Genomic DNA, 19,392 nt, shown 5'->3' with positions numbered 1-19,392 from the left:
GGTGGGGGGGAGAAGGGGGGGGCTGAGCAGAGCACGCCGTGCGGGTTGGGGGAGGGGACACGCATGCAATGTGCTGTGACCAGCGAGGGTCTGGAGGAGAGGGGCTGTGCATGCGAGTTGAACCACGTTTAGGGGAGGAGTTGGGAGGAGCCGCCCCCTCTGGTGGGAACGGCGCTGAACACACGCCCTTCTCCTCCTCTCGCCTGGGAGCTGACTGCTCTCCCCGCGTCCCTTTCCCTCTGGTGTGTGTGTGTGTGGGTGTGTGTCCCCTCCCCGCCCCGAGAGGGCTGATTTCTGGCCGTGGGGAGGAGGAGGAGGAAACCGCGGGCCGTTTAGCTAAGCGGGCTGTGTTCTCCCCAAACAGCAAAGGAGGTAGGTCGTGGTGTTTGTGTCTGGTTAAACAGCGTTGGACCTGGAGCGTGGAGGTGCAGGGGAGTCTTTAACTATGGGGTTGAATCGTGGTAACTTTGTAAATCTGTGGCATGGAGAACTTGCCATCTATCTGAAAGTTTACTGAGGGGGGAAGGAGCGTATTCTTTTTTACTTTTCTCTGGAAAGCACTCGGAGAGTGAACTTGTGGTTGAAATTGTCTTCATAGAAAAGGTAAAAGGGTTCATAAGATATTCGTTGAATGCGCTGCAACTTTTCCATTCTCACGATACTTTAACTGGTTGTACCTCTATGGCCAGTAAACCTCATCTAGGGTGTGGATCCTAGGTATTTTGGATCTCTTGGAATAATAAATATGGAATTAATTGCGGTTATAAAACATACATACATTGATATTGACATCCTTCGTATATAAGTAACACCTCTAATACACGAGAATTTCAAAAAATAAATGGAAACTGGGAGTACTTTGCTAAGTAAGGAGGTTTGACACAGTGATTAGGGAAACACTTGTTTTCCATAGCTCTTTTTTTGACCAGTAGTGTTTTCCTGCATGCAAAGGTTAAGGGTAAATAAAGCTCAAAGTTCCAGTCTTAAGGCATTGTCTCGGGTCTGAAAGGTGGATTAATAGGACTGGGTATAGCCTGCTCTAAGGCATCAGGCTTTGGCCTTTTGCAAGGCAGGATGTTGGACTTAATGGACTAGTGGTCTGATCTTGAATGACAGTGCCTGTGTTCTGAAATACAGTGGTGATGTGTCTGTGCTGCTCAGGGTGACACTTGGGTGTACGTTCTGCTGGTGATTTACTTGCCAGCACTGGAGTCTTGCTGCAGGTAAGGAAAGTGTCGTATCTTTAACAGAATAGCTTCTAAGGCTTCTGGTGCTAAGTAAATTTGTAAGCAACCATTTCTAAAAATAAAAAAAAATAAATCTGTACAGTCCTACGGTGTTGTGAAAGGTTTGACTTGTCTTACCCTCAGTTGTCAGGCACTGGTCTACAGGAAAATTAAGTGCCAAAGTCCAGCAGGCTGTTAGTGGCAGAAAACCTTTTGGCACATGTCAGGAATAGATCTAGCAGTCTGCTATCTAGCTGTATTTAATAGCCCTTTCAGGGAAAGAGTTGTAAATATTCAGTGGCTAGTGTGTTATATTGCTCTACTAGGTAGCAACTGGAGAACTCTCCTAGTAGATTTAAATCAAAAACTTGTAAAACTGTAATAAATATTTTTTTTTTTTTTTTACTGGATATCTTTGCTTATTGTTGGTAATATGGAAGTCTGGTGAAAGGTTCCTCATCAGAATGAGATTTAGTGTTGGAAAGGTTTTCCTCGATTCAGTGGTCTTTGCATTAATTTATTATGTCTGTTAGTTTCTGGTGAATATATGTGCTCTTAAAACACTGAACTTAATAAAATCCAACACCTGTCCACAGTTTCTATTCCACTTGTCAGTAGAAGTCTGCCTTCAGACTGAGTCTGGTTGTTGAAGCCAGTTTCTTAAAATTGTTAAGGAGCGGTATTAAAGTCCCAGTATTTCCAGGCTTCATGCATCTGGCACTTAGTCAAGTACCTTCTACTCAATTAAACTTCTCCTGGGTGGATAATGATGGTATCTGCACTGCTGGAAAAAGTTGTTGAACTTTTGCATCTTGTGGCTAACTCTTCTGAAGGACTGCAAAGAGCATTTGGAGCTGGTGGCTACTTTATTATCTCCCTATCTCTTCTTGAATACAAATGATTTTGAGTCACTATTTTTATATACAGCATCAATTACTATGTTGTAAGTAAGAATTTTGACTCTAAATTGGATGCAGCTTGCTTCTGCTTTCCCTTGCTGTTGCTTTCACTTGCGGGTACTCCTTTCCTGCAGGCACTGCAAAATGAAATGGTGTGGGCAAGTAGGGAAATCACATGGGTTTTTGCTTGTTCGTTTTAAGTTTAAAGCCAGTTATGAATTGAGGTAGCTCAGCACTTCAAGTCTGTATGTACTTAAATTTACTTTATTAGTAACTCTTGAACACCAGTCTTGCATTGGCACCACAGTGGTAGGGTGGTCCTTTGAAATTGTACTTGCAGGGAAAAAAAAAAAAATCTATTAAAGATAATTTGTTGCCAGTGTTGTACCTGGACAATGTAAAGTATAAACATTGTGATTCTGGAAAACTTCCATGGGGTAGCAGGAAAGCAACACTTCCTTGGGGACTGGCATTTAACTTGAGTAATAATGTGTGGTAGTGTCCAGAGATAAGCTATAGACGCTTTCCAGATAAGTAAAAAGATGTGATCTTTGCTCTGAAAAATTTGAGTCTACAGAGAAACAGAGAGCAAGGTAGAGGTATGATAAAAAATGAAAATACCAGGAACAACACAGGTTGCAGAATTGATTTGTGTGTGTGCGTGTGTGTGTTCTGGGGTTTGGCTTTTTTTTTTCCCCCCCTGCTCTGCATCAGAACATTTCTATACTGTATTTTAAAGTCTTCTCAATTGTAGTTAGGTTCAAGTAGAGGATGGGCACAAGACTGCTTAAACTGTTGCTGCATAAATCATTTAATTGTTTTATGGAGTTTCAAGTCATGTGTATCCCTAAAAATTCTGCAGATACCATGAGCAGTGCCTAGTCTTACAGAAGTTTGAAGTTACACCAAGCCCAGACCCAAACAATGACCTCTGTAATTGGGAACCTCTAGTCGGTGAGTCTTGTCTGAGTACAGTTGTGCCGATTTTTAAATAGACTAACACCATAGTGATGTGTTTTTAGGTCCGTAACTGTCACTAGGCTTCGATGTTTCAACTTCTGATGCATAATTGTAAGTGAATGTTCATTTGAGGCCTAAGTCTAGCACTGCGTATTTGTTTTGCACAACTTAGGAAATGTTTCTTATAGGTATTTTCAATCTATCTTCTTTTTTTTTTCTTATCTATGTATAAAAAAGGCACCAAAGGGGAGCTTTTAACAGCAATATTTACTGATAACGTGTTGACCTTGAAGGCGGCCACTGTTCCCAACAGCAGGGAGAGCCAGGAAGCGAAGCTGAAGAAAGGCCCAGCGCTTCTCACAAATGCTTAGTTTGATAGTTATATTGGTTAAATGCTGTAGTTAAAAAATAATAATCTCAGTAACCATTTAATCTGTCGTTCGTTTTACCTGCCATACTGTACAAGAGGCTGGGTTGTTACTTCTGCTGCTAATTATTTGACCTAAACATTCCTCTTCAGTGCATGAGATCAGTTACTAGCTTTTTGAAGACTGTTTAGCATTGCTTTGTAGGAGGTGGGTTGTTTTTTTTTAAAACTTGGACCTTAGTTGTGGATTTTAATGCTTGTGGAAATATCTGGGGATCTAAGCATTCCCTCTTAAAAAAAACCAAAAGCTTCCGGACTGATTGTTAAGTTTGTATTCTGACATGTTGACTTAGAAAGGCTGAGTGTTGAAGCACCTCACTAGCTGGAAATGGGGGACACTATACAACCCTTATTCAGTCCTATAGGCATTTGGTGATCCTTTTAAATGTTAATATTGCTTTTCATCATTTCAAAATATCAGCTGGGTAGGCATCAAGTATGGGTTGCAAGAATTACTGTGCATCTCCTCAGCTATTATTAAATTACTTGAGTATTAGTTTGCTAAGTGAGAGCTTCCAGCGTAACGTGTTGATGGCTTACTAGCTGAGTTACTCTTTATTCCAGAAATATTTGACTGACAGCTGTTACTAAAAAACTTATGCTATCAGGATGTCTCTCTACCTTTCCTCCCCCAGTTCCTTCTCACATGCACACTTTAAATGCTAAGCTGAATTAACAAGTAAGTTATCTTAAAATTTCAGTGCATATTTTAAACCAGATTGAACAATATCCATCCCAGATGTCTACTAGACTGTCTTTTTATGCTCGATCTAACTGCATTTAACAAATAGTTTATTTTTATGTCTTGATGCTTGCCTTAACATCTCCCTAGTTTTTGCTAGTGGCAAAGAAATATTCTTCATCAACAAAACCAGCAATGCTTTTTTTTTTTTCTGGCTCTTAACTCCAGTGAAGTTACCTACTGTGTTTTTACCACCTTGGTGTCATAATGGATGCAGTCTCTTCGCAAACTGGTAGTTATTAAGCATTGCACATCAGCGCTGTTGACAGATCTGAAGGAAAACATAAGTTGATCTAAATGGGGTGAATGATGAGTATAGAGTGAGGAGAATGGCAGATGAAAGAACAGTTTGTGTGAGTTTATGCCCCTGTGAGCTCTGGTTCTGCTGGGAAGACTTGCAAGCTTGTTTCTTCAGTAATATCAGTGTAGATACTCCTTCTTTCCTCCACCCTTCTCCTTGCCCTGCAAAATAAGATAAAGCAAGCCAAACAGCCGCCTCTTGTTCTCTTTTGCCATAGTTATTTACTTTCTAGCTGAAAACATAGGGTAAGGCGCTTAGAAATAGGAAGTGTTTTCCTTAGGGACAATGTTTGTCGTTAATGTTTTATCTGACTTGACTGTGTTTTGTTTTCGGTACCTGATTTAATACGGGTTTCTGACTGAAAGAAGCAAGATGAAGCTGTGCGTGACCAACTTACTACCAGGTGGTAATATTGCAGTTTCCATCTTGCTTGTTAGAAAAGTGACATCAGACCCCCCCCCCCCTTGTTTATGCTGTTAGAGGAAAAAAAACCTGATACTTAAACCAAATCAAACATCTTATTTATAACTTTATTGTTCTTCAGATGTTTGTGGGAATAAAATTAATGTTTTCACATGTGAGATGGGTCGGAAGGCAATCTTCAGGAAGACTACCTGTTGGAACAGGAATTTGAGTCCCTGGACAGTTTGCCCTAACAAGCCTTGCCAGCAGTTGTGTTCCTAAACTGGTATTTTTCCTTATTCGGGCTGCGAGGGAGCGAGCAGTGCTCTGTAGCACGTTGCTGTTGTACTTTGTTCCACTCGCACGTACTCTGAAGCTTGGATGGGGTTCAACCTGTAGAAATCTAATGACTGGTCTTGCCTTCCTCTTATTTGCTTGTTTGGTTGGTTTTGTTGTTGTTTTTTTTATGGATTTGGGGTTTTTTTTTAAGAGGCTTGGTGCAGGGTTGATATAAAATAACTTTGCTCCTTCATCTTTTGAAGGCTGCTGCTGTAAGCCATGAATAGAGGTACTTGTGCAGAAGGGCCACTTATAATTGATTTCAAATGGATCAACAGCCAGAAGACAACAATGACTTTTGGGGTATCTTTCAACTAAACAGTCTTATCAGCAATGCAAGGCGTTAATCACAAAGTGCAGTTCAGTTATGGGAACTGGATGGGAAATCCAGCAGCTGCGCTCTGCGGAGCAGGAGAGGGGAAGGGCGTTGTGGTTCGTGTGCTGGACGGAGCCTGTCTTGGCTTCTCTTTGCAGTGGTCCTGAGTCTGATGCTGGGTAGGTCGCTTTTTCTATCGCTTGCCTGACTTTTCTAGCTGTAGATGTGAGCTCACGTGATGGTTACTGCAAAATCAAGTTCATCATTGGCTTTGGGTCAAAGGGATTATAAAAAATGTGTGTGGAGGGCTGCCTGAATCTTGGTGCCTTCTTCAGCTGTGCCTCCTCCCGTTGCATGTCAGCCAGCAGAGGTGGGTGTTTGGAGTCTGACTGAGGTGTTATCAGCTAGAACTCAAATATAATTCAATTACATAGCTGTCCTGGTTCGCTCAAGTAGCTGTATTACAAGGCAGTTATGTCTTGTCAATAGAGCGGGTGGGATAGGTGCTGAGAAAATAGCTAACAATTATGTGTGGTTTAGTTTTTTACATTTCAGTAAGTTAGAGAAACAGATCTAATTTTGTTGGCAAGTGAGGCATTAGTGTCAGTCACAGCTGCTTGTGTAGTTTAACTAATTTTGTCTAGAATTGGCCATTGCATTTGCACTCTTAAATGATATCTTGTTGCCTGTGCTACTTTCAGTTTAAGAAAGTAGCAGAGAAGGTGCTGCTGAGGTAAAGAAAGTACAGGTTTGTGCTTGTTCACTGTCCAGAAACATAGGTTGGGTGAAATGAATGTTTTCTTCCATTGTTGTGCTTAGGGATGGAGTTAAGCATCGGAACAGCTGTTTTACATCTTGTTAGAGTATCAGAGTAACTAATTACTCAGAGAAAGCTCCGAGAAGTCCCTGGTGAAAACTTTAAATGTGTTAGAAACAGGGATCACGTGGGAAAACAAAAATGTTGAGGAGAAGCTATGAGAGCAAGCGTGATCCTACTGAGCTGTGAGGAGTAGAAATTCAAAAAAGAGTAGTTAGAAAATGTTCATCTAATTCATGATCATACTTTTGTATGTATTTAAGACTAAGATTCCAGATATCACACATCACAGCTTTGAGATAGGGTGTTAGGGGGAACTCTGGCTTAAAACTCAGGCTGATGCATTCTTTAAATGCATCTTCAGTCTTGGGGTGCAGACGCTGCTTTGAAATAGTGCTTTCAGTAGTATAGTGATAGATAATGATAGATACGTAGTTTTAATGATGACAGAACCATGTAGCATAAGTTAAGATGGCTCTTCCTCACTACAGTCATGAGGTGTAAGAGATTGGTGCTTATCAAAAAGCACTTTCAGATTCTGAGGATGTAATCCAGTCTGTTATAACGGCTCCTCAGGAAAATGCGAGAATATACTGTGTGTTCATTTCTGACTTCAAAGGTGTAGGTGGTTTATTTATGAGAGTTTTCTTGGGATGTTTTTGGGCTACAAATCCTGCACTGGAAGCAAGGATATGGCACTTTCTTGTTACTTGAAGAAAGCTTTTGTATGTCTAAGATTATGAATTGCTAATTTATTTTTTTTCCCCTTGCTTTTTAACAGGAACAGGAAGGTGGTCGATTACTCCCAGTTTCAGGAATCAGATGATGCTGGTAAATGACTTTTTTTCTTAACAATATAATCTTGGGGTAGAGCAGTTTGTTTATTGCTTTGCATATTAATTGCTTTGCTTCTAGTCACATCTTAAATTCTAAGGAGTTTCTGCTCTTCACAGTCTCTGAACTGTTAATCAGTATTTGAAAATATAATGATTCTCATATGTTTTGTATTAAAGAAACAATGGTGATAGAAATCTTATTATTTAATGCTTGTATTGTTGTAGCGCCTTGAGGCTGTTGGCAGCAACTGCCTGCCTTGGTCTGTGTTATGGTCTGTGGCAGAATCTCCCTGATGCCACTCTTTTTTTCTACAGTAAAATATGTTTTCAATTTATTTTACTGGCCTCAAGTTAATCCCATAATATCAGGCATTTTTGTGAATTGCATCTAAAAAAAAAATCTTTATGTTTTGTGTGAATTAACAAAGTATTTCTGGAAGCCATAGGGAATATGTTTTGTGGTGTTAGAAAACAGACATATTGCTACTGTTTGCTAAGTGAGGTTGCACTGATAATTATTGGAAACAAATATGTGTAGTTCTGAATTGCAGTCCTGTTATGTTGTATAAGGCATTGTGTAATAGTTGTAAAAAGTTGCACTGTAAACTACTACATAACAACATACTTTTTCCCATCATAGGACAGTAAATAAAGTGTTTTGCTGTTAAAAGCATGTAGAAATACATATGGATGTTACCTTTTAATAGGTTTGCATAATAACTCTATTTCTGACTAGCTGTAAAATGAGATACTGTGTCCTCTTGTGAGGTTTTTTCCTATGTTTTCTAATATTCCTGTGTCAGACTCGATTGCATTCAGCATTTTTATTCTGCTGTTGGCAGAAGAAAGGGTAAATCACTAGTTTAAGACAGGACTTTGCTTCTATAAAGTTTTGTTTGAAGCTTTGTGATTTTTTTATTTTTTTTTTTTGAAGGGCTTCTTTTTGATGTGCATGAAATGGTCAGTTTAAGTTATAGCTGAGGAAGTCAGTTTGCTGGGAACTAGGAGTTTGATTCAAAACCATTTTGTACTGTCCCGTCCAGATGAAGATTATGGAAGAGATTCAGGTCCCCCATCCAAGAAAATCCGTTCGTCTCCCCGGGAGGCTAAAAATAAGAGGCGATCTGGGAAGAATTCTCAGGAGGACAGGTAAAAGAAGCACTTCATCTCTTACAAACATGTCTCCAAACCATGCCCTGTACTTGGGGAGCGGTGTCTTCTAAGAGGGATGGTTGTAAGTGGAATTCAAAGCCTGCAGCGTGAGATACAGAGCTCTCGGTCACAAAGCTTGCATAACCAGCTTGGACGTTGAGGTGGCTCTTTCTTATCCGAGTAGACAGAGAAATCATGTGTAAAGTACTTGTCACTAGCACTTCATTGTTAAAATAGCTTTCCAGAGCTAGACAGTTGGAATGGGAAGGAATATGATCTGAATTACAAAAATTGGCAGCTAGTGCAATTATCCAGGTAAGATAGTGGCAAGATGCATATAATTTTCCGTGCTCAGAGCATTCCTGTGGTTAAAGATTAAATGGGACGGTACAGTGGCAGTTAGGAGTAAGGGCCGTTTGTTAGTTTTGTGGTTCTTTGTTTTTCATTTCTGGTTTTGTCTAATCCAGAAACAAAGTAACTTGTTTTGATAACTGAGTTGCTGCGGCAGTGTGAAAGAACTGGGCTCTAAGTGATGCCCTACTGAATAGTGAAAGTCTTTCCAGTAGAGCGAAGGTATCTTCCTTTTTAACAATAACTATGGTCAGCAAATGGTTACCATGAGACCTGTTAAGTCAGTTGACTGCTTTCATGACAGCTTCAGGGATGGAGGTTCTGCCAGCTGGTTCTTGCTCTGTAAGCCCGAGGTGTTTCTTTATTCTGTTGTGCTGTTTGCTGGAATATAGGTAACTTCCCAGCAGGTCTGCGGAAGAGGCTTCCCCTCCTGCTCCTGTTCTGTAAGTTGAAAGCTGAATGTAGGCATGGGAGTATTTGCATGGTCCACCTGCTATTGTGAACCGAGAGGGAGAGACTATTTTCAGCCTGGCAAATGCCTGTAACACCTGAAATAAAAAATTGAATGGGTATAACATAAAAAGAAATCGGGCTAGACAAGCTCCCAAAGCAACTAAATAGTTCACCTTGATGTCCTATTAGCTTTCAGGGTTTTTAAGTGTGTAAGAACGTTTCTGTGTGCCACAGCCATCGCAGAGGGCTTGCATCTAAAACAGACTCATGTATTTAATGATTGAAATCCACAGCTGTCTCTGTAAGACTGAAAACATACGGCCTGAGAGGCTGTGATGTACAAGTTCCCTAAACTATGAGAGTTCTTCAAGTGTTTTGTGTCAGCTCCAACTACCAAATCTGCAGGTAGCAAAGGTTTGATCTGTTGTATTTCCTGACCTTGGCAAACTCTGCAGTTCAGCCATTCCTGCAGCATATGTTGTACATCAGTGGCCCTCACCAGAGTATTCACCATTCCTGTTTAAAACACTTGTTCACTCTCTGATTTGGAGTGCGTGTTCTTACACAAGGGAAGGAAAACCCCTTCCAGACAGTGGTAATGCCTAATGATGGGGGCTTGGATTAGGATGGAACATTAGTACCCGCTTGATGGAGATACCCTCTGGTGAGGACTGAAACCACTAGAAGGAAGCAATGAAACTATTCAGAGATCAGATAATTTGAGAGATTTTAGACCAAATGTGTGTCGGTTAAGTGCTATATGTACAGAGAATGGAAAAGTCCAGAGAAAACAATGGCATAAAGACAAGTGATGACTGTAAATCTATTCAGAGTAAAACTTTATTCCATTTAGGAAGCCATGCCTTAGCATATAAAGTTTAAAAATTCTAACTGTAAAATGGAAGACATCTGGGTTATTGTTAGGTTCCAGAGTGAAGTGCGTGGTTCATCTCAACCTTATTATTTCCTGGTTGGTTCACTTGACTCCCAGTAAGTGTGTATGTGATTCAGAGTTTGAACATTAGTTTTCCAACCATGATAACTACATATACAGCTGGGTAATCTTGAAGTATAATGTGGTAATGTCCAGGGAAAATGCATATTCCGGCCTAGAGATCAGTTTGCTCTCTGAAAATTGCTATTTTCCACACAGCAGTGACTGAAACCAAAGTTTAAACAGCAGTGAAACCCTCTCTTTCTTTAATTTTCAGTGAGGATTCAGAAGAAAAAGATGTGAAGACTAAGAAAGATGATTCACACTCAGCAGGTAACTAACTACATTGTACTGAGAGCGTATCTTCAAAATACAGACCAGTTTTTAAGAGTTACAGGAGTGGGATTTGACATTAGAAATAAATAGTTATGATTAGAGAAGCATGCAGTCCTCTAATACACATATCTTAAGCTGGATGGTGCTTCCACTGCTGGAACTTCCAGCCCTGGTTTGGGATAACATATTTCTTTGTGTAATAGGATGCTGCTGTAAAGTTTGTCTTCACAGGTAGATAGATGTATGTTAATCTCTTCCCTGTAGTTCTTGATGGTATTTCAGAACGATACAAGAAACTTCATATTCCTACCTTTTCTTCCCAGATGAAGATTTTGGTAGTGAAGATGATGACTTAGGAGCAGATGATGGCAAAGCTGACAGTGATTACGAGAGCTCTCAAAAAAGCAAAAAAGGAAAAAAGGCTAAACCAGAAAAGAACAAGAGAGCAGCCTCCAAATCCAGGAAAAGGCCTGCAGGTAAATTTTAAAAAAAAAAAAAAAAAAAGCTGATAGTCTTTGCAGCGAAAGATACTGCACAGGATCATTGTTGGGTGACTGCAGAAGTGTGATTGTTAGGGTGAATGTGACTGTGTTCTCACAGCTCAGTTATTCAACGAGCATCTTGATTACCTTTCTCGTGAATGACTTGACCTTTGTCTTGCCCAAATGCTGCCTCAAGATGGTTCATGTGGTCTGTATTCTGTACCTTCATTGTAACTTGGTGACTTTTGCTGCAGAGGACAGTGAGGACGAGAAAGAAGACCACAAAAATGTGCGTCAGCAACGACAGGCAGCATCCAAAGCAGCTTCTAAACAACGAGAGATGCTTATGGATGATGTGGGCAGTGAGGAGGAAGAGCAAGAGGATGATGAGGCACAGTTCCAGGAGAGTGAGTAAATGGGATTTTAAAAGGTTAAAATCAATGTGACGTGGTATAGTACCAGACAGTGAGTTTATGGGTCTGACTAGACAGCAAAGGGAACACAGTTTACTTTTTGATGGTGAAGACATAAGTTGTCTTTCTTAGTAACTTGTTTATTACTGTGTATCTGTCCAACTGACATTTCTCACGCTTAGAACTCTAGTTCGACGTTTGCAGCAAAGATGTACATGTGTGTCTTTACAATAATCCTTTAGGGCTGCTTATAAAGTTCTTAGTGCTTTTTCCTACTTCTTGCTATCCTGTTGGTTTTGAGGCACTGATGCTACTTTCAGATGATGTAAAAGTACTTTATCCTTGATTGATCAAAGTAGGGCGGTTGGCTTCGTAAGAATAGATGAGTTCAGCTGGTAATGAATTGCAGTAAATACCTGAAATACCAAGTGCAGACAATTTCAGAACGGAGTAAGAGTCGCATTGAAAAGATGATCTAACTCTCTCCTTATTTTGAGATTGGTTACTTATTAAGGAGATGGAGCACGTTTTGACGACCTCGGAACACTTACCTGTTTTGTCATACTAGTGCTTTATCCCTGCGAGTGTAAACCCTTCTGCTATGGCAAATTTCTTTAGCACAGCAGATAGGTGGAAGCTCGTAAGATCACAGAGTCCTTGTTTCATGTCTCTGTAGTCTGACATCTCTCAAACTGTATCTTCTGCTCCCTTTCCTTTTGTCCCAAAACTTAAATTTCTTTGTGCTCTCAGCAGATTCAGGAAGCGATGAAGACTTCCTCATGGAAGATGATGATGATAGTGACTATGGCAGTTCAAAAAAGAAAAATAAGAAGGTCTCCAAGAAATCTAAGCCAGAGAGGAAAGAAAAGAAAATGCCGAAGCCCAGGCTAAAGGCTACAGGTGAGTATGCAAAGAAAGGTACATGGTTTGATTTGGAGACTAGTGTTATCTTTTTCTGCTATAGAAGACTTAGTAGAAATCTTGGGGTGAGTAGGCATTCACTGTAATGTTGAAGGGCTAATTCATGTAACGTGCCGTGATTTAAAGCAGCACTACGCAATAATATAGTGGCTTTAATTCTTACTTAGGAGATTGAGTTAGTGTCTGTGTTCTTGTCTGCAAAAACTGCACAGATTGCAAAACCCTTCCCTGGTGAGATGCTGCAGTCTGACTTTCTGTCTGTCGTACCAAATGATATAATTTTTGGGTTTATCTGGCACTTGTGGACTTTGTGATGTTTTCAGGGTGGAGGAAGATGGAGAAATGTGAACCACAAAAAAATGTGATGGATTTCTGCAGGAAGTCTAAAATCATAATAGTGACGTATGTCCCGAAACCTGCTACTGAAATGTCTCATAAATCCTGTTTGTATAAAGCCGTATATTTTGTCTTTGTTGCTGATCATAACTTTTATAAGCTTTTTCTTATTTTTCAGTGACCCCCAGTCCAGTGAAAGGCAAAGGGAAAGCAGGCCGCCCCACAGCTTCCAAGGCAACAAAAGAAAAGACCCCATCCCCCAAAGAAGAGGATGAAGAGCCTGAAAGTCCCCCAGAAAAGAAAAAATCAGCCAGCCCTCCACCAGAGAAATCAGGGGATGAGGGATCTGAAGATGAAGCACCCTCTGGTGAAGATTAAATGGCAGTTGAGGAAATCTTTGTTTAAAAAAAAAAAAAAGAAAAAAAAGAAAAAGGAAAAGAAAACATACTTAGGGGTAGAACACGGTTTTGGCTGTGGCTTGACTCATGGGCTTTGAATGCTGTCTTTACTTTCAGCTGTTTAATACAGTGTATCCTTTTTTTAATAAGAGGAAACCCTTATACAGTAATATTTTGAAGTCAATGTTCTCTGTTGGCCATTCCGTTCTCCCTCCCCCACCAAATCTGAAAGCCATTTGAGACAAATTAACAGACCATTTAAATATATATTTTTTTCAAGGGATACTGCAGTTGTGAAGCAATAAGGTTTGAGACTGATACGTGGAAACCATACTTACAAATCGTTAAATAGAATAGATTTCCCACTCCTGGTAAGAGTTCTTTAAAACTATTATTCTGTATTTGAATATGTGGAAAAAAAAAATGAACCTATGCTTTAACAGACTTTTGTTGATACAAGTTCACTCTCAGAAAAAATGTAGTTGATATGAATTCCAATTGTGGAAGAGGAAACATGGGGAGGAAACCTGTGTTTCTTGGAATCAGGCACGTTTTTCATGGAAAGCAATCAAGAGACTTGTAGATGGTCTACTGTCTTTTATTTAGAAAAGACCCTCCAATTAGGATGCGAGATCTTTTGTCTTTGCTGGATAGAATACTATTCTGCTTTAGGCAAATTGCAGTCCATTCTACACAAATTCAGATAACACAACCTACAAGCTTCTCACATCCATTAACTATTTTTTATTTCTTCCAAGGTTGGCTATAGATGGGCAGAATAGGGAAGAGAAATTGAAAACCATTTTTTAAAACTCTGGTTTCCATTCGGTATTGTGGAAAACGTCTTTAAAATTTTTTCCAAGGAAAAAAGATTAATGGGTAGTGTAAACCTAAATTCTTTAGCTTTTGGGGCGAGGGGTGTCCTTTTATAAATGTGAAGCAAAGGATTCCTGTAATGCTCTGGTCAGTCTCGGATCCCATGAGTCACGCTTAAGTGTTTCTCTTCTCTCCCTCCATCTGTCCTCAGAAAGGCAATGTAGTCATACCTCTCAGCCTCCAGCTACAGTGTTGGACAGCAGACTTCCATCGATAGTGAACATCACCACGAAACCACTTCCATTTCTTCATCCTTCCATCCTACAGTGCGGGAGGCTTCGCTCCCGCAGCGACATGTCTGCTTCTAACTGTGGGTCCTCATTCTGCTCCCTAAGCCTAACGGGCGCTGAGTAGGGAACTGTGGTCAAGGATGAAGCTGGGAGGAAGTGGAGTCTGGAAGCGGTGTAGCAGGGCTATGGTTTTATTCTAAAAGCAGGATGTCCCTCTAAATGCAAGACACTTGAGATGTGTGTGGTGGCATTTTAATGTGTTTTTATCAAAGCAGCCATATCCTTTTTTTTTTTTAAACTTTAATTAAACTACACAAGCCTTGGTTTTCAAACCCTAATACAGAGGTTGCTGCCATGTTTGTTGGTGGAAATATTGAAAACTGGACCTGCCATTTTTCTTCTTCTCTCTTTTTTTTTTTTTCTTAAACCCTTTGTGCTTTCTGTATGTTGCTCACAGTTATCTTATAGCTGATTTTTTTTTTTTTTTTTTTTGTCACAGAACTACACATTTTGTAACCAGCCTCTTGAAGGTAACATAAGGCAGCTAATTAGTTGGATTTCTGGTACACGTGCTACCAGATTTTTAATCCTGTTTGGATTTTAGAGAGCTTTTAGATGTGATACACTAATATGACCAGGAAGGACACTTGGCTGAATGACATAGGGAGCCTGAAGATGCTGAGCACAGTGTGGAGCCTAAAATGTGGAACGGAATATTAATATAACAGCCGAGTGATTGTCTTGTGTGATTCATAGCCATGGATTTTACTGAGGCTGGTAAATTACTTTACCTTGGCTTATAAAAATTTTAAGTTCTCTAACATTCTTTACTATAATGAAACTACTGTTGCCGTTACAATAAAGATGATCGGTGTTTCCATTGTAAATCTTTTTAAGTGGTTTAATTTTGCAGAACAGCTTAAGGCTGGAGTCTTGAAAAAGAAGTGAATGTAATCCCCTCTCCTCTCCCACACCTCATCCCACCTTCCAGATTTCTGGGAGAGCAGAGTCTCTTGCATTCCCTCCACGCCTAGTCTGGTGCTTCTTGGGTAATACGGGAAAAATCAATGGCCAAGTTTAAAAAAAAAAAAACAAGCCACGTTTGGATTAAATTTGGGGGTAGCATACGCTTTTGTGAATGTCTGGTCCACATAGTTGTTCCCCTTCAGTCCAGACTCTGTTTCAGACTATTCTTGCCTCTTGGGTTCTTAGGGGTTTTTTGGTATTAAAATGAACAAGGATTACTTAAACGTAGAATACCTCTAGCTGATCTGGTCGAACAGCTGTTTCTTTACCCGCTAGACCAGATTTTTATTTTTTTTTTTTTGAAGAGAGTATTTTGTAAGTTCCACTTAGAAAAAAAACCCAAAAATATATTTTAACACAGTTAACTGAAGTTAAGGCTGTGAAAAATACGGTTCCGTTGTTCTTGGTTCAGGTTTTGGACTGGATTATTTTATGCCTGGCAATTTTGGCCCTTTATCTTATAAAACTGTTCTGCTTTTTCACTTGTTCATCTTTCATGGATGTTACAGGCTGCATGATGCTTATCTTTTGAGTTTGTCACAACCCAAACACTATGTAAATCCTGTACTACTTCTCGGATTTTGTAACTTTTTCTAAATCTTACAGTTTTGCTGATTTGTGCAAACACTAAGCCCTAATGGTCTCCTGGTTACTCTGTTAGAAATACAGCAGTTTACATTTTTACAGATAGAAGAAAATTGTGAAGGTTAATACTTTTTTTAATTTATTTTTTTGAGTACACATTTTTCAGTAGCAGCAGACTTAACATTTTTAAATGCCCTTTTAAATTGTATTCAGCATTCTGATTTCTTGAAGGAAAGCTGTAAAAATGCCTTTCTTTAGGAGCATGAATAGTTCTTCATGGAGCAGAAAGTTTCATTCACAGAAGAAGGCTTTGAAAAGATTGTCTTCTGTTACACAGCTGTAGTTTCGGAGCCTTTGCAGAGAGGTAAATGGATTTATTCCGAAGTTTAGTTAATCTAGTGCTCTGCCCTGGTCTTACTCTTCAAATTGTAGTTCATAACTAACTCCCATTATATATCCTTTTGTACGTTCTGTTTCTGAATCCACACCACCACATTCAGTTTTGCAGTTACATGCCAATAGTACTGCCTTTAACTGGCCACAAGGCTTGATCAGTAAAAAAAATCTGCAATTTCAGTTGGAATTTCATACTAAAGATGATTTGCTTCAGTTTCTGTTTGATCAGCATGAGAATGCCAAACATGCCAAGCTAAATGGGTTTCAGAATGGATTGTGGGTGAGAGCAAGACTTAGAAATGGGGCAGCCAAGAAGGTTTTAATTTTGTCGTTTTAACTTCATCAAAGCAGAATTGTGTGTGGGGAGAGAAGCGGCATACCTGGGTGACCTGCTAGGGAACCTCACCAATGCCAGGTAATGGTCTGAGCGTGCTCAGCTCCTGTGCCACCACACAGCCGTGTCCGCAGGGGATGGACTACCAGGGCAGTGGCAGAAGATGCGCTTGAATTCCTTTTTTTTTTTTTTCCTTTTTTTTTTTCTTCTTTTTTTTTTCCCCCTCCGCTGGTGATGGTCACAAAGGTACAATAGACACTGAGGCACCCAGGTTAAGGAGGGAGGGAAGTAAACTGTAACATGCTGGAAGCTTTTGAGCTGTAGAAACTGGTGCTTTGCTTTATGTAATTTGTTTGTGAAGTGTTTATTTTTATAACAGATCATATTGTCGAACACATGGTTCTTAAAAACTACGAACTGATCCATGAGTTTAATGTTTGAGAAGTGGACGTTCATCTGTTGGGGGAGGCAGGATATGAAAATGTAAGCAGATAGATATTTAAAGGGACACTGTCACAAAATAGCTGCTGACATAGAGGATATGTTAGTTTGGGGTGGGGGGGGTGTCACATCTATATGTGGAAATTATGTATTCTATATGTATATGATCAGATAGAAAATTGTCCCTGAACTTTGAATATTTTCCTACAGTTTTGGGAGGTTTAAATACAAGTTCTGCTAATGAAACCAGGAAGCAAAACTAACTGTTCTGTTCTTGCTGTCCAAGATCACTTTTTTCCCCAAGTACTATGAGGAATATCAGAGCTCTGAAAGATGACAGTGTCCTTTCGAGACCTCCCCAGATCAAGTGTATCCTCGGTTTAGACTTCCCACTTCAGTAGGTGACTGGCATTTGAATGTCTTTTTTCATTGAACTCTTTCTATTAAAAACAAACCACAAATATTTCTTAAGTCTAGTCCAGTTCTCACCATGTGCTGACTCTTGTGTATCAACCACTATTGGAAGCGACTCTCTAGACTGCCTGCCCCCTCCAGCTGCGGTGAATCGAGTGGGTCCATCGGTCCGAGCATGCTCAGTGTGACTGCAAAACACCATTGTGCATATGCTTTGTATATTGGGGCAAGGGTTTTTTATATATATATTTTGGGAGGGGTAGTGGGTGGGATGGAGAAATACTCAATCAGCTTAAGCCAGAATAATGTGTGTTAAAAGCCCCTGAAGTATTTTGTGTGTGAGTGCGCGGGTGTGAGTGCGCGCATGGGAGTGTCTGACATCTTATTCCCTTTGTGTTCTGAAGACTTGTGAGTTTTACTTTTTTTTTTTTTCCCCCCTGCAGAAGCAATTGTTACAAAAAATTGTAAATAAGAGCTACATAAATTTTGTTTAACCATGAACATCATGTCACAGCAAACCCTGAAAAAAATCACTTTGAAGGTAGAGGAGGAGACTCCAGGTAGGGCCTTGGGCCTTTGGCTATCAGCAAGGCATCATTCTATGGTATGCAGTGAATATTTGTCTTGAGTATTTGCAAACCCCTGTTGAGCTTTTTCTAAAAATCAGGCTCTTTGCAGTTCCCCTCCCCATCCCTTTTAATAATTTTTTTTTTTTTTTTTAAAATCTCAAGAGTGAACAGAAAAAGGGGCAGCCGCAAAGGGTGTCCAGTGCTGCTGCCCCCCCACTCGGGGGTTGTGTGCAGCCCACAGGGTTGGAGACTCTTGCAATACCTTGACAATACTGAGATCTACCGCATGGTACTAGGAGTTAAGTCTGAATGTAACATTAATGCTTTATTTAAAATAAAAACAACACCTTTTTTTTTTTTTTTTTTAAGGGGTTGAAGTGAACATGACTGTTGACCATGTTCGTGAATTTATAGATGCAACATTCATTGGTAGAATTGTGTGATGGTCTTTTGTGCTACTTAATTTTACATATTCCAGTCTCTGTATGTACCTGCAAAGAAAGAGAAAAAAAAACAAAAAACAAAAAAACAAAACCCTGCTTTGCTTTTATTGAAAGGGTTCCCAGGACTGCATACCTGCTCCTGAGCTCTGTTTTAAGTATGTGTATCCTTCGCTTGTATTTTGTATTAAAAAAAACCACAAGGAAAAAGAACCCTTTATTGTTCAGCATGTTGGAATTGTGTCCCCTCTTTTATTTTTCTCCTTTTTTGGAATATATTAAGCAACTCATTCTTCTGTATCTTTTATTTTCTTTTGTAAACTTTTTGGTTTTGTTTAAAAATGGCTTTATAAAAGGGCTTTTATAACCCGTAAACGTGACTTGTGTAGTTTTTCTGCTGTTCAAAAGGTATTATTCTTCTATGGTTGCTTTTTTGTTTTGTGAATGATAGCGAATTGGAAGAACGTGTTCACCTTTCGTGACGTCTGATGGTTTGGGGATTAATTCCTTTGCAGAGCTCGTGCTTTCTCTGAGGAGGCGAAGTCAGGTTTTGGCCGGAAAAGTTTTGGCAAGTACAACCTTCCTGTTAGTACCAGAATTAAGGGGAAGATTTAAAGAATGAAGTCACGTTGGCCGTGAAGAACACGATCCTTGGTTTGACAGGCTGTTCCGTCAGAGTTGTGAGTTGCGGTTCGCAGGCTCCAAAACAATTCCAAAAAGCGAGGATGGAGAGCTGAAGCCTTTTTTACCTGTCACACTTGCCTCCTTGGGCTTTCCCTCGGCAATCGATAACCTCTCTCCTGCCACGCACACCCCGGCGGTGACGGAAAATGCCGCCTGCTGCCCGTGCGCTCGAGGGTGGCGGTTCCTCGGGAGCCCGTGTGGAACCACCGGCACCGGGGCGCCGTTCCCGGTGCAGAGGGATGGAGGCGGGTGCGGGTCGCGTTCTGCCGGCGGCGGTTGTGACACGGCGCTTTGCCGGGCTCGGGGCTGCCGGCCCGGCCGGTACCGGCTCCGCGCTGCGCCGGCAGGGGGCGCCC

General features: G+C 40.3%; 1 protein-coding gene across 3 annotated transcripts; it reads left to right on the top strand.

The window, feature by feature from the left end:
- Positions 1-5,616: 5,616 nt before the first annotated feature.
- NUCKS1 (nuclear casein kinase and cyclin dependent kinase substrate 1) lies at positions 5,617-18,582 on the top strand. Of its 3 annotated transcripts, none has more exons than XM_026864240.1 (8): positions 5,617-5,791; positions 7,211-7,260; positions 8,309-8,414; positions 10,433-10,488; positions 10,815-10,967; positions 11,228-11,380; positions 12,137-12,286; positions 12,822-18,582. In XM_026864240.1, the coding sequence occupies exons 1-8, from the start codon at positions 5,664-5,666 to the stop codon at positions 13,019-13,021; spliced, it is 996 nt and encodes a 331-aa protein (XP_026720041.1). In that variant the 5' UTR covers positions 5,617-5,663; the 3' UTR covers positions 13,022-18,582. The 3 variants fall into 3 exon arrangements, with proteins under 3 accessions (XP_026720041.1, XP_026720042.1, XP_026720043.1); XM_026864241.1 differs by having other exon boundaries at positions 5,649-5,791; positions 12,140-12,286; XM_026864242.1 differs by lacking the exon at positions 5,617-5,791 and adding an exon at positions 6,995-7,050.
- Positions 18,583-19,392: the final 810 nt, after the last annotated feature.

The sequence above is a fragment of the Athene cunicularia genome, assembly GCF_003259725.1.
Source record: "Athene cunicularia isolate RWA chromosome 26 unlocalized genomic scaffold, athCun1 chr26_part1, whole genome shotgun sequence".
Lineage (NCBI taxonomy): Eukaryota > Metazoa > Chordata > Aves > Strigiformes > Strigidae > Athene > Athene cunicularia.
The sequence above is the reverse complement of the archived record's forward strand: the minus strand, read 5'-3'. Positions and strand labels throughout refer to the sequence as shown.

What these genes read in the sequence shown, in the direction of transcription:
- NUCKS1 (XM_026864240.1), top strand. Translation starts at nt 5,664, where the DNA reads ATGGGAACTGGATGGGAAATCCAGCAGCTGCGCTCTGCGGAGCAGGAG. An exon ending in TCAGGAATCAGATGATGCTG is followed by an intron (nt 7,261 to 8,308) that starts GTAAATGACTTT and finishes TGTCCCGTCCAG; the next exon opens with ATGAAGATTATGGAAGAGAT. An exon ending in TGAGGCACAGTTCCAGGAGA is followed by an intron (nt 11,381 to 12,136) that starts GTGAGTAAATGG and finishes TTGTGCTCTCAG; the next exon opens with CAGATTCAGGAAGCGATGAA.